Source organism: Daktulosphaira vitifoliae, unplaced genomic scaffold (genome assembly GCF_025091365.1).
Source record: "Daktulosphaira vitifoliae isolate Bord-2020 unplaced genomic scaffold, ASM2509136v1 Scaffold_304, whole genome shotgun sequence".
In the NCBI taxonomy this organism is placed as follows: Eukaryota; Metazoa; Arthropoda; class Insecta; order Hemiptera; family Phylloxeridae; genus Daktulosphaira; species Daktulosphaira vitifoliae.
Window position 1 is genome coordinate 1,051 of NW_026099869.1, and position 14,317 is coordinate 15,367.

The 14,317-nt window shown below is 28.3% G+C and overlaps 2 protein-coding genes across 2 annotated transcripts; one reads left to right on the forward strand and one right to left on the reverse strand.

Moving 5' to 3' along the window:
* Positions 1-2,118: 2,118 nt before the first annotated feature.
* LOC126909370 (uncharacterized) lies at positions 2,119-7,548 on the reverse strand. Its single transcript, XM_050691787.1, has 2 exons — positions 6,644-7,548; positions 2,119-3,016 (listed from the first exon to the last, which is right to left on the reverse strand). The coding sequence occupies exons 1-2, from the start codon at positions 7,507-7,509 to the stop codon at positions 2,167-2,169; spliced, it is 1,716 nt and encodes a 571-aa protein (XP_050547744.1). The 5' UTR covers positions 7,510-7,548; the 3' UTR covers positions 2,119-2,166.
* A 3,962-nt stretch (positions 7,549-11,510) lies between these two features.
* Positions 11,511-13,503, forward strand: LOC126909369 (uncharacterized). The gene is made up of 5 exons (XM_050691786.1): positions 11,511-11,717; positions 11,789-12,105; positions 12,167-12,299; positions 12,356-12,637; positions 12,735-13,503. The coding sequence occupies exons 1-5, from the start codon at positions 11,537-11,539 to the stop codon at positions 13,340-13,342; spliced, it is 1,521 nt and encodes a 506-aa protein (XP_050547743.1). The 5' UTR covers positions 11,511-11,536; the 3' UTR covers positions 13,343-13,503.
* The last annotated feature ends 814 nt before the right edge of the window (positions 13,504-14,317 follow it).

A 14,317-nucleotide genomic window follows, 5' to 3' on the forward strand; every position in this document is an offset into this window, starting at 1 on the left:
TTTTTCATGAGGAGTACTATATACTTGAAACAAAATATCAAATAAAATAAGAACATCTCATAGTGGTGTGCTATTACTGACGTAATTACGTCATAATAATATAAATTAAGTCGGACCTAGACACTTCGCCGCCAGACTCTTGATTTATAAATTTATTATTAACCTCTTTTCGAAAAATTATAATTATTTTAGAGTAATCCTTCATTGAAAAGCCTTTAAAATCCAGTATAATGATAAAAAATTAATTATTTTATATAATGTCATAAATTATTTAAATTTAATTATTATATACACAAAGAAATCTTGGTGTTGTTTTAACCATAAACGGACGTATTGGTTAAACTTTTGGTTAAATATCTTGCAGTACCGCTGTATACACGTTTGAATTTAATGAAACCGTTTGTTTTATTTTGATTAGTGCCGTTTTGTGTGACATAATCGCAAAAATCATCATTAATAACCCATTTTGCTGGGTCAGTCTCCAAAATTAATGTATTAAAAATTGTATTAATTGAATTGGAAGACCCGCAACTATCTTCTGGTTCGATAACTTCAAGAGGCAAAGTATTTTTTATTTTATTGTCACTAATCTTAGCATACGTATTCTCAACAATAATATCTGAAGTTTTATCGTCACTATTTCTTGTAAAAACAATAAAAGAAACTGTTCTGTCAAAAAAGTTAGTTAACTTCGGCGTTTGATTTAAGGGAGTATTTTAGTCTAGAGGCATGAATTTCAGGTAATTTTTGTAGTGTCATAAAAAAAAGGCAATTAATAATTTTACCGACCATTTTTTTGTTAGTTATTAATTAACATTACAAGAATACAGAAAAAAATAAAAAAAGGTAAAAATTAAAAAAAAATAACAGTTGATGAAGTGGAGGGGTCTTAAAAAATTGGCACGTGACCATACCCACGATTTCAACCCTCCTAGCAATCTGAAACCAAAAAAAAAAAAAAGATTATTAATCTAGAATAATCTCGCAGTGTCTGGAACTACGGAAAAGTTGAAAAAAAAAAATTCACGAAATTGGCGACTGTCTGAAAAAAAAAACAATTTTTGTACCACTTTTTTTGACTGTTTTGAATTTTTTAAAAATAGTAAAAATTGAAATTTGTTGATGGAGATAGTTCCAAACATATGCAAGTCTATAAAGAAGACTTTTTAAAAGTTTCAGGTAAATCGGTCCAGTAGAACCTGAGAAATCGTGGGTATCGTTTTGAAAAAGACAGTTTCGAGAAAAACGCGTTTATAGTTTCGCGTAAAGTTTTTTGTAGACTAAGTTATGAAATGATATTTTAGACTTACATTTATTCAATCTGCCAAAATGACATATTCTTGAATAGTCAAACTTTGAAAATTTATAAAAAGAAAAATCGATTTTTTTAAATTTCTAGATTAGAATACCCCCTTAAAACATATTGTAGTTTATCACTTTTTATTTTGGCAATTTTTTTTATATTGGTCACCACTGAACCGTTTTCTATTTGTACTCATGTTCACAAAATAGGAAGAATATTTAACAAAAAAATAAACATAAATTAATTAATAGTGCACTCTAAAGGAGCTACTTGAACACTAGTTGATATATGACAATAACATCATCGTATGTGATTTGTTTTTCAAAACAGATTTTAAGATAGTATTGTGCTTTTTAGTTTCAAAAACGCTTCAAAAAATGCTCTAAATCATTAAAACAATCATTACTTAATCAAAAAAAAAATTTTTTCGAAATTTTCTTTTTACATATCTTTGAACTTTACTTTCAATAAAATAATAAAAAAGAAAATTTATTAATTTGTTAAAATACGAAAGACCTTTTTTATGTTGAAATAACCGTAATATAACCATATCTATACTTCAAACAGCTATAAATAACGACTGTATTAACATGTGACATTGAAATTTTATATTTTGTCTAAGCAATAAACTAGAATTGAGTTTTCATAATTATTTTAACATTATGAGTACATTTTAAAATGGGACTTATGAGCGCCTAAAATTTGATTTTAATAATTTGAAGAATTTAATTAATATTATATTAAGCTTATTATGATTGAAGAGGTCCTCTTTCATATACCAAAAATCAAGATCTTATCAAACATAAAACACGTAATTCAATCATATAAATTTTATATTTTTTACTTTAATAAACAAAAGAGCATTATTCCCATGTCCAAAAATAATTTTGATGTATTTTATGAAAACCTGTATCTACGGAAATAGTTCTAATAAAATGTTCACATAAGTCATATAAATATTTCGAAATTATTTCATATTCGGAGACACGAGAATCATTTGACATTGTTTCATTAATAAAAGATGCAGTATTTTTAAATTTAATTTTCAGATCGTTCGTAGTCTCAATTAAGTCTTTTGAATAACAGTGATTTTTTATTTGAAATTTATAACTACGTAGCATATTTCTAGTATCATATCTTGCATAAATAAAACATTTAACGTAATCATTAGCTATTTTTTCAATAGGTACTCCAGGTTTGTTTACGAACATATCTCGTACTACATTATTCATTTTAAGATCAGTAACGTACTTATAAATCAAATCTTGAGTTGAAATTACATTAGAATATGAATTATAGGGTGGCCAAATTGCTGATAGTTTCATTTTTTCTAAAATTGTCAGCATGAAATCAAACATTTTAACTGTATCATTAATTACGCCAAAAAGACTTGTTACACATTTTACATAATAATTTAAGTTTCTTTTTAATATTTTATTTTCACATAATTCTTTAAAGATAGATAATGATGAATTGTAAATTAGAAGCACTTCAAAAAATCTGCATCTCATCATTTGTGCGAAGTAATTTTTTTTAAGATGAAAATTATGATCTGTCACCGGGTCTCTAAAAATACGCGAAGCACATATTTTCAAATCGTCATATTGTATTTCTATGTGGTTAAATGAACTCCAACTACCCTCACGAAGTAATATATTAAGGAACGTTATTACAACTTCTTGATTAATATATTCGTCTGCCGGAGGTTTAAATCTGTACAAATATTAGAATAAATTAGTTAAATTAACTTATATTAGCAGATATTATTTATTTATTTATAATATGATATATTATACAGAATGATCGATTTATCATAAACCACTAAATCACACAGTTATATACAGAGTGATTCAGTTATCATGAAACACTTAATAAATCGAATAAAAAAACTAGTTTTTTTATTTGTTTCTTTTATTTTAATATTTTTCTAAATTTTTAAATCATATAGTATTTTTTTTTTTTTCATCCAATTATACCTTATAAAGGTATCAATATTATTTTTGCAAATTGCAATTCCATCTAATTAAAAAATGACTCGTATTTATATCTGGGCCAGACAAAGAGTACGGCCGGATAATGTTTAGTTATATAAATAGCAGCATCTACTCTTCACCTCTAGTCGATACTAAAAATTGTTAATAACTTCCGAAATACTAGTCAAAAAATTGTTATTATCAAGTTATTTTCTTAATTAGATTATTATCTATTAAATAAGCTAATTAATCAGAGTTGAACATAAAAAATACTTTATAAATGAAAATTTGAGAGAAACATTGGAATAAAAGAATCAAATAAAAAAATAACTAATATTATATAATTTTTTGATTTATTAGCTATTAATAAGCTTTTAGGATCATCCCTTATAACGAATAGAGATATAATTTTAATTTTTTCAAATGAAAACTCCTCCATTCTGTTATATTTCATGCGACTCCATTCAATTCTCTGTATGACTCTTCTCTAGTGATGGGCATTTTTGAATATTTTAAACTATCAAATAACTATTTGAATTGCTTTTATACAACCTAATGGTTAATTTTAATTATAAAATATTAAATATTTAAAAAACTATTCCAATATATTGAGTAAGTATCGTATATTTTTACTATTCAAAGTATTTCTGTATGTCTATCGAATAGTGGAGAACTGTCGAATATTACGATAATACAACTATTCGATATTTTCCATCACTACTCCTTCTTATATCCAAAATAATTTGTTTTAAATATGACTGTCTCGGGTTATATCTTCTTGGCTTCCTTTATGGCCTACCCACTTCTTTCTTCTCTTCACGATTGTTATCCATATTGATATTTTTCATTTATCCTCTGATACACTTCTTCATTTGTCACTCGTTTATCAATGTTTTTCTAATGATTATATTTATTGCGTTTTTGATAAGAAGTTTGTTCTTTTTGAAAAACACTTATGACTCTGCATCGAATTCTCCTTTTACTGCAGCTTTTTAATTAATACATAATTTATGTATTAATCTTTTAAATTTGATGTCTATACCTTTAAGTTATAAGGGATGATACTAATGAGTAATTATTATCTAAAAAATCAAGAATTATATGTAACTAAAATAAATTAAAAATTTTTTTTCAAATATTGTATTTATTTTCAAATAATGTCATAGTTTACTTGATATCAAATCTGGTAATTGTTTTTCATCTCGTATTTTAGTATGAGTATATTTAGTATGATCAGTTTGAACATAAAAATATCAGTTCGGTGAGATATGAGAAAAAGTGATAGCACATACAGAAAAAAATAATAATAAAATAATTGTAAAACACTTTCTCAGCTTTAAATCAAAGCTAAAAAGGAATATTAAAAATAATTGCAGGATGGATACACTTTGACTCTTTATCTTCAATACCCGACATTGTCTATTATTATCTTATTTATTCTGTGGAGATACTTTGGATGAGTCATGTTAAATAGCTCTATTAGTTTGTGTCATATATAGATTTTCAAATTGATGACGCTAACGTTGATAACGTATTCTTAGATTTCACTTCATTTTTGCTCTCTTCAATCGACTTCAATATAATAACATTTAAGGTCTCGATGTATTTTTACCGTCAATACATTTTTTATTTATATCCCATATGGGATAAAAATGAAGAATAGATAGATAGCAATTTCAAAAAATGTTATAAAAAAAATTATTACAATATTAATAAAAAAACAACCCAGCACAGGGGGGTCGCGGCATAATGGTGACGTGGCATAGTTGGATCAAGTATAATGATATCTGACAGTGATTAAAATCACTATAAAAAAAAACGCTTCGATGCAAATCTTTAGATAGTGTTTAATTTTAAAAAATTGGTGGATTATTCCAAAAGCTACATGATTTGCTAGTTCCTTATTAATATCCTGATTAAGATAAAGTATGTCGAATAAAAAAGAGATATAAATATTATTTCTCATAAAAAAATTGTATTGATTAAAAATAACCATAAATAACCAAATCAATATAATTTCTTTTTATATAGAAGCATGATGTTGTTACCTTTCATTTAGTATATTTTTTTTTATAAATTTGACCTTTTACCTGCACATATGGGGGATTTCAAATGGCAACTTTTTCACAAAAAATGAACTTTTTCAACTTGACTTTTGAAAATGTTCCGGAATGTCTGACACTTTTATATATATCTTAAATTAAAGCTAATGTAATATACTTTATCATGGAAAAAAAAATTTCGGACTTTATATTTTCACGGTGAAAAGGCTACCAAATGCTATTTTTGTGTGAAAATTCTCGATTTTATATTTTATATTTTAATCTATATTATGTTATTACTTTTTGAAATATGTATGGATCAATACAATTTTTTTATGAGAAATAATATTTATATCTCTTTTTTATTCTACATACTTTATCTTAATCAGGATATTATTAAGGAACTAGCAAATCATGTAGCTTTTGGAATAATACACCAATTTTTTAAATTAAACACTCTCTAAAGATTTGCATGGAAGCGTTTTTTTTTTTATAGTGATTTTAATCACTGTCAGACATCATTATACTTGATCCAACTATGCCATGTCACCACTGTGCCATGGACCCTTTTGTTTTTGTTTATCGAACAAAAAATTTTTTTCATAAAAAAATATTTAATAATAATAACATATGGGCTGATAAGAAGAACAAGGAACAAACCCACCTTTTAAAATGCTTATTTCAATATTATTAAATTAATTCAGTTAACTGCAAAATATTTTATCTGGATAATGCATTATCAAATATTTGTTAAACTATTATAACTGAAATTCATATTGAAAAGATATTATTTTTTGTTTTTATTAATAATTTTGTTTTTAAATTATAGGTCTTTATAGAAACAGTAAAATAAAAGAAAAATATTATATTTTTTGGAGTAAAATAAAATAATAAGTTTCATCATACTTATTAGGAAATGTTTTTCATACAAAATTAATATGTAAAGTACTACTTTAAAAGATTAATTTTCCAGGCTATTACATTAACAAACATGTTAACAATATATTCAATATTTATATTATTAGCAACATTTTTATCATTACTCAAAATCACAATGCAGTATATAATCATTCCTTACAATAATCTTAGAATAGAATTTAAAACGGTATATTCTGTTTTCATTATTTGTATGTTGTGTTACTATTTAATGCCACGTGATCAGATTATACATACAACCAAATTCGATCGGAAAAGTCAAAAATCTTTGAATTATATATAATTTATACACATATTGAAAAATATATTTAATAATATTATTTTTATTTTATAATTATAAAATAGAAAATACTCTTAAATATAGGACTCATAAAGTAAGTTATACTTACTTATCAATTGTTGGATTTATCAACTGAATAAACCCAAGATCCTCGTAATTGTTCTTTATTGTTTCAGTGTAAAACGAATTGACCTTTTGATACATGAATGAAATAAAATCCGGTGAATCTATCATATGGGATGAATATTCTATTTCACATGTAGTTTTAAAATCTGTATTCTCATAAATATTTTGAATAAATTTATATTTCTCAAAAAAATTATTTGCAATTTTAGATACATTAACAATGAAATCACTAACATCAAGAAAGACTTGAAGATAATCATAAGAATTATCGTCTTGTACGTTTTTAAAAAAATTGTGGTTTTTTATGTCATATATGTCGTCGTCTGTTGTGAACAGATAATTTTGTAATACATCAACTTTTAGATTTTTCAAGTTTAGGTCTATATATCTTATGAATGTAATAGCATTATATAAATTCTCAAACATTGTCAATGAATCTTTTACTGATTTTTCGAGTACTTTAGTACAATTAGAAAAATTTTCTAATAATTCGGCGTCCAAAAAGTGTTTACATACATCAACAATAATATTTAACAATTTAACGAATACTAAAAGTACTTCATTATAACTGTAGTTTAAAATATGAACAATAATATAGAAGGTAAAAAGCAAATTATCTCTGTTCAATTGTCGTCCTATTAAATCTGGAACATTTATATTTCCCATCGGATCAATGTTTAAGTATAAGTTTTCCATAGTTTGCCATCCATTTTGAGTACACATATGATCTACTACTTCATTTAAATAATTTAAATATTTTTTTTGTTTTATTTTATAGATTTTATTATCTACAGAGATAATATTGTATTGAATCAAAGATAATGTTAAAATAATAAGTTCAAGATTCATTTTAATAAATGTAAAAAAAAAAACCACAGTTCAATAAAAGAAGTTAGAATAATCAATTTTTTTAATATTCATCGTAATATTCACAAACAAAATTACAGTGTAAAGACATGTGCAAACAAAATACTGATTTATTAAGTTTAAAGTTCGTAAAAAATGTTCGTTTATTTTTATGTTCATTACATGACATCGTCAAATGTCTATATTTGTTATTAGGTAAAGGATAGATTGAACGAAGTGTAGTTTAATTGTTTACTGGTTATTTATTTTTAGTTATTAAATTATAATAAAAACCCAGCACATTGGTGACGTGGCATAGTTGGGTCCAGTATATATTTAATGTGACAGTGATTAAAATCACTATCAATAGAAACGCTTCGATTCAAATCTATATATAGTGTTTAATTCTAAGAAATTGGTGAAAAATTACAAAAGCAAAATGAACTCCTATTTTCTTATTTATAACATGATTAGTAATTCTTATATTCAATAATATAATATATAATTATATTATAATCAATTTTTTAATTATATATTATATCATTTTTATAATTAATTGTTTTCAAATTATTATTGATTATTATTTTTAATATGTTAAAAGTAATTACTTTTAATCTACTTTTTTTTCTCTTTATAGTTTGTAATAAAAAAAAAGTGAATTAATTACCATGACTTTTAGCTCAACTTGCAAGTTTCAAATTGACATAATTAAATAAAAAAAAATGGTATTGTTAAGATTAATATGCACTCAGGAATTTTTATAATTACTATTTACAGTAAATTTATTAGTAAAGCTCGATTTTTTTGCATTTTTATCATAATAGATCAATTAAATAGAAATAGTAATAATTTCTAATTAACTTTTGGTGTTTAAAAAGATTCTACAATTCAAATATGCAGAACTGAACATAATTTTATTTTCAAGTTTTTAATTAACTGTAAAAAAAAATGGTATTGATAATTGAAATATTGGAAAGTCGCAATCAAATTAAAAAGGATGCATACATCATAGAAAAAAACAAACTATAAATTGTTACTATTGATACATATCTATGAAAATTCAAAATACATACGTGATCTCATTAAAATATAATATCATTAGCTTTTCTTTTAATATAGCATACTAAATAAAAATAATAATATTGTTATTAGAATGTTTTCCCGTCATCTATGACACAGGCAATAGCTTTTAGATGGGATGTTAAAATGATTAATAATAAAAATTTACAATAATGTTAATGTTATGAAATAATTATAGAAAGTTTCATTTAAAACTGCTGAATACCACAAACAAAAATTCATCTTGGAAGGATTATTCATAATAAAAATTTTCACTACCAACCCCAAACGAAGAAATATTCACCATGTAATTATTTTTGACAGAGGGGATATGATACCCCTACTCTTGAAATTATGCCAGTGGAAATAAGTACAATATTTACATTGTAGATTTTAATTGAGATGCCACAGAAATCATTACCATAAACATTCAATAATAATGTAATGTGTTATATCACATCCTTTTTCAATAAAATATTATAATGATTCTTAAAAAACCCAGCGCAGTTGGGTCACGGCACAGTGGAGACATGGCATAGTTGGGTCAAATATAATGTTATCTGTGAGTGATTAATATCACTATCATAAAAAACGTTTTGATGCAAATCTGTAAATAGTGTTTAATTTTAAAAAATTGGTGAATTATTCCAAAAGCTACATGATTTGCTAGTTCCTTATTAATATCCTAATTAAGATAAAGTATGTTGAATAAAAAGGGGATATAAATATTATTTCTCAAAGATAAAAATGTAAAATACAGAATCGAGAATTTTCACACAAAAATAGCATTTGGTAGCCATTATCACCGTGAACACAAAATAAAGTCCGAAATTTTTTTTTCCATAATAAAGTACATTACATTAGCTTTAATTTAAGATATATATAAAAGTGTCAGACTTTCCGGAACACTTTTAATAGTTAAGTTGAAAACAATTTTGAATCCCCTCTGTAGAGTGGTAAAGGGTCAGATTTATAAAAATATATACCAAATGATAGGTAAAGACTTCGTGCATCTATAAAAAAAAAAAATTATATTGATTTGTTCATTTTTGAAAAAGTTATGACAGTTTTAAGTAAAAAAAATTTCGAAAATTAACGATTTTTAAATATGTAATTTTTTTGGAGATATCCCTCATTTACGGGGAACGAGGGAAATTTTTTCAATTTTGAAGGGTAATGTCTTCGACTAGATACGATTTGTGATCTTTTGACGTATCATTGAAAGAAATCGGTCTGGTGAGAGCTGAGAAAAAGTGGTAACAGACACAAAAAAATACACATCATAGTATAACCAATACCTTCTCAGCTTTGTATCGAAGCTAAAACTGAAAAACACGCTTTTAAAGCATATCGAACCAAAAAGTTAAAAATAATTTTAAAAATAAGCTTAAAATAGTAATGAAGAAAAAATACTAGTATTATTGTGAAAAAAAGTGTGGGGGCTTTGTGCCATAATTTTCGTATATTGAGCGGCCGAGAAATTAAAATTTTTTTTTTATTTCATTTGCCTGTCTCTCTCTAAAAAATAATCTTTTCCATCAAATAGTTGATCGGTTGATTATTAACTTTGATACGTTATTACCTAATGCATCAGCAGTAAAAATAATTAAATGCACAGCATCGCGGTCAGATATCTAGCATCGAATTAATGCAGCATGTAACTTAGGAGTCATAAAAGCTATGACTACTATAGCTATAGAACCTCGTATTTTTGAAGAATATAATGAACCAGACAAACCATCTTCTGTTTCACATTCCGTGTAACTAGAAAATTTTAACTCAACAACATTATCTAAACAAAAAAATGACCAATTTAAACAATTGTGCTTACTTTTAAAGAAAATATAGTGATCCCACTGAACCAGTGGATTCCATTTCTGATTTCTGAACTAGTTAACACACAACCAGGTCTACCATCTGTATTGGTAACAACAAAAACGTTTTATCTTCCTTAATTTTCATCATATATAATGCATTAGAATGAGAAATATCAAATAAATCGTTCAACTGTTTCGTATATTGACTGACTTTATTTAGATGTTTATTAGTAAGTCTTTTTGACGATTTTTGAAGTTCTTATACATTTGAGTACAATTTTACAAGTAAATACATACAGCGATGTTTTCCTAGTTGGAATTCTAGCCTTATGCCAGTATAATGACACTTCAGCAATAACTAAGTTAGCACTTTTAATCAAATTTAATTTGATATGTCTTAAGTTGTAAAATAAAAGCTTGATTTATGCAGCATGAAGCCATTATAACAATTTATTTGAATGAAATAAAAAATGTTTAGAATGTCAGAGAACACGTATAAACATTTTTTTGAAAATTTTGACTTTTAGTAGATAATTATTTTACTTATGAGTAATTTCATAGTCACTGAATTGGGGTACGACGACCAAAGGATTTCGGTCGTACCGAATTCCGAGGAGAAGTATATTTCAGTCACGAAATACGTAACCAATTACTTTTCCATACGGTTCGTCGACACCTTCCGGTTCATGGCCTCCTCCCTGTCCACCTTGGCCGGTAACCTAATGACGCCTGATTTCGTTAAATTTCGGGAAACGGCCAAGGTGTTCCGTCCGGAAGACATGTTGTTGGTGACGCGTAAGGGCGTATACCCCTACGAGTACACTGATAGTTGGATTAAATTGGACGAAACGGAACTACCGCCTCAAGACGCTTTCTATAGTCAGTTAAGTGAGTCGAATANAGAACTACCGCCTCAAGACGCATTCTATAGTCAGTTAAGTGAGTCGAATATCGATGATGATGACTATAGACATGCCACGGAGGTGTGGAACCGTTTCGGCTGCTCAACCCTCGGTGAGTACAGCGACCTATACCTTAAGATCGACGTGTTGTTGTTAGCTGATGTGTTTGAGAACTTCCGCGACATCTGTCTTTCAACATACAATTTGGACCCGGCGCATTATTACACCGCGCCTGGTTTTAGTTTCGATTGTATGTTGAAATACACCAGAATGAAGCTGGAGCTCTTGAACGACTATGACATGCTACTGATGGTGGAACAGGGCATTCGTGGTGGGTTAGTGCAGGCTGTCAAGCACTATGCAAAGGCCAACAATCCTAAGACACCCGATTACGATCCGTCAAAACCAGACTCATGGATCGTGTATCAAGACTGTAAGTAATCTATACGTATATATAAACGCGCAATAATTGAGCGGTGGTTTAAAAACGTTTAATGTATACAGGCAATAACCTTTACGGGTGGGCTATGAGTCAGCCCATGCCGTACGGTGGCTTCCGGTGGTATAAAGGAACAGACCCTCTGGCTGACCTCCAATCGTTGTCGGACACTGGTAATACGGGGCGTATATATGAAGTGGACGTATCGTATCCACAAGAGCTGCATGACGAGCACAACGACTTGCCGTTCTTGCCTGTCAACGATGTACCGCCGGGTTCCAAAGAGACCAAACTCATGGCCACTTTGAAACCCAAACAGCGGTACGTCGTACATTACGTTAATCTTAAACAGGCGATCGCACACGGACTGCAAGTCGATAAAGTATGTATAATTAACCTATAAACTATAAGCGATGATACTAATATAAATATTTGTACTGCAGGTGCACCGCGTTTTAGAGTTTCAACAAAGTGCTTGGTTGAAACCATACATTGAGTTGAACACTGAAATGCGGAAAAAGGCGGCAAATGCTTTTGAAATTGCATTTTTCAAACTAATGAATAATGCCGTCTTTGGTAAGTGCATGCTCAATGCTAAAGTGGGTTATTCGATAATTTTTTACATTTTATAGGGAAAACAATGGAGAACATGCGGAAACGCATCCGTATTGAGCTAATCTCCAGTCCCGAACGTCTAAGCAAGCTCGTAAACCAACCAACCTTCAACGACTGTATCAAATACGGTGAAAGGTTGTGCGCCGTCATAATGGACACAAAGATGGTCAAGTTTATCAAACCAATATACGTCGGTTTAGCAGTGCTTGACATTAGCAAGACGCTAATGTACAAGTACTTCTACGACGTATTGAAACCACATTATGGCAACGCAATCGAATTGGTTTACATGGATACTGGTGAGTACAACCGTACAAAATAGAAATATTTTAGAATTTAGAAATTATTTAGTAGAAATGTTTTTTATAATATTTATATATTTTTCATTTTTCTCAGACTCCTTCATATACCTGCTCAGAGTCGGCGACTTCTACCAGGATTTAGCTGATAGCCCCGATTTACTGGTGCACGTGGACGCATCTAGCCTGCCCAAGGATCACCCTTGCTTCTCCACCGATAGAAAGAAGATGCCCGGTCTGTTTTCAGACGAGACCGGTGGCCTCACTCTCTTTGAGATCGCTGCACTTCGGTCAAAGTGCTACGCATATGACATGGAAGGCAGCGAACTCATCAAGTCTAAGGGGATCCGCGGGCATGTCGTCCGGAACCATCTGTCTTTGGACGACTACAAACAGTGTTTGTTCGAAGACGATGGCGATGGCGATGATGTGTCAAAACGAGCATTGGCTGGAGAGAATGCCCGTGTGGTCATCGGAGCTGTACGCGATGGTGAGACTCTACCGACATTATCGCTGCCATACACTCCGTACCGACAGAACGTGTCAATCCGTTCGTTCGAGCACGAAGTACGCACTTTACGTACAACCAAGTTGGCGCTTAACCGTTTCGACGATAAGCGCTATACGCTCGAAAACAGAATCGACACGTTGGCTCACGGGCATTATGCTATACCACCACCACCACCACCACCACAGGGAGGTTAATACAAATATAGTAGTATTTAAGTGATTCTCGTTGGAAAAAAAAATATTGTTAAAATTAAATATTGAAATCATAATTTGTAAAAAATATGTGTACTAGTATAAATAGTTTTAAGATTTTTTTTTTTTGTTAAATAATTGTAAATAAATGTTAGTAATACACATGTAATCGTATATAGTTTTAAAATGTAACATAATATAAAAAAAATTGTAAATATACTTATATTTTTAATTATTAAATAAAAAAAAAACCTCGTGTTGTATTTGTAATTGTTTATTTATTTAACTAAATGTTTTATACAATAATGAAATATATGTTTTATTATAATAAATATTAAAAAAAAAAAAATTATAGGCATTTTATATAATATCGATTGAATCTATCCATTTATTATGTGAATTATCCAAACCAACAAAATTGACAAAACAATTGTCTTTATTCTTCTTAATGATCTTTTCCACTAAATAAACTTTTGGAAACTGAGTCTTGCTAAGTTCGTGCTCATAGAAACAACCATTTATAGGTCTGTTGTTTTCATCTGTCAGTTCGTACACGACAGGTTTTGTATCACAAATTTTTGCGATTGTAAAGACTTCCGATGTCCAATTCTGTGTGTATCCTTTTGAAAATACTGCTTTATGTTTACTCAGACGAACTTTATCTCCAATATTAAACGTTTTATTATATTTTAAAATAGGTAGCCGTTTAAAACTGACATTTCCAGGATTACGTGATGCTATACTAGGAGTTGTTCCTATGGCGCTATGTTTTGTATTATTGTAATTTGTTATTAAATCTGCTATAATGTTTATCCAACTATATGATCTATTGGTAGTAAATTTTTTCCANATATATGATCTATTGGTAGTAAATTTTTTCCACATTTTTTCTTTTAATGTTCTATTAAATCGTTCCACAACAGCCGCTTTCATTGTAGAGTAGGTTGAATAATGATTTATATTTTTGTTCTTCATGAG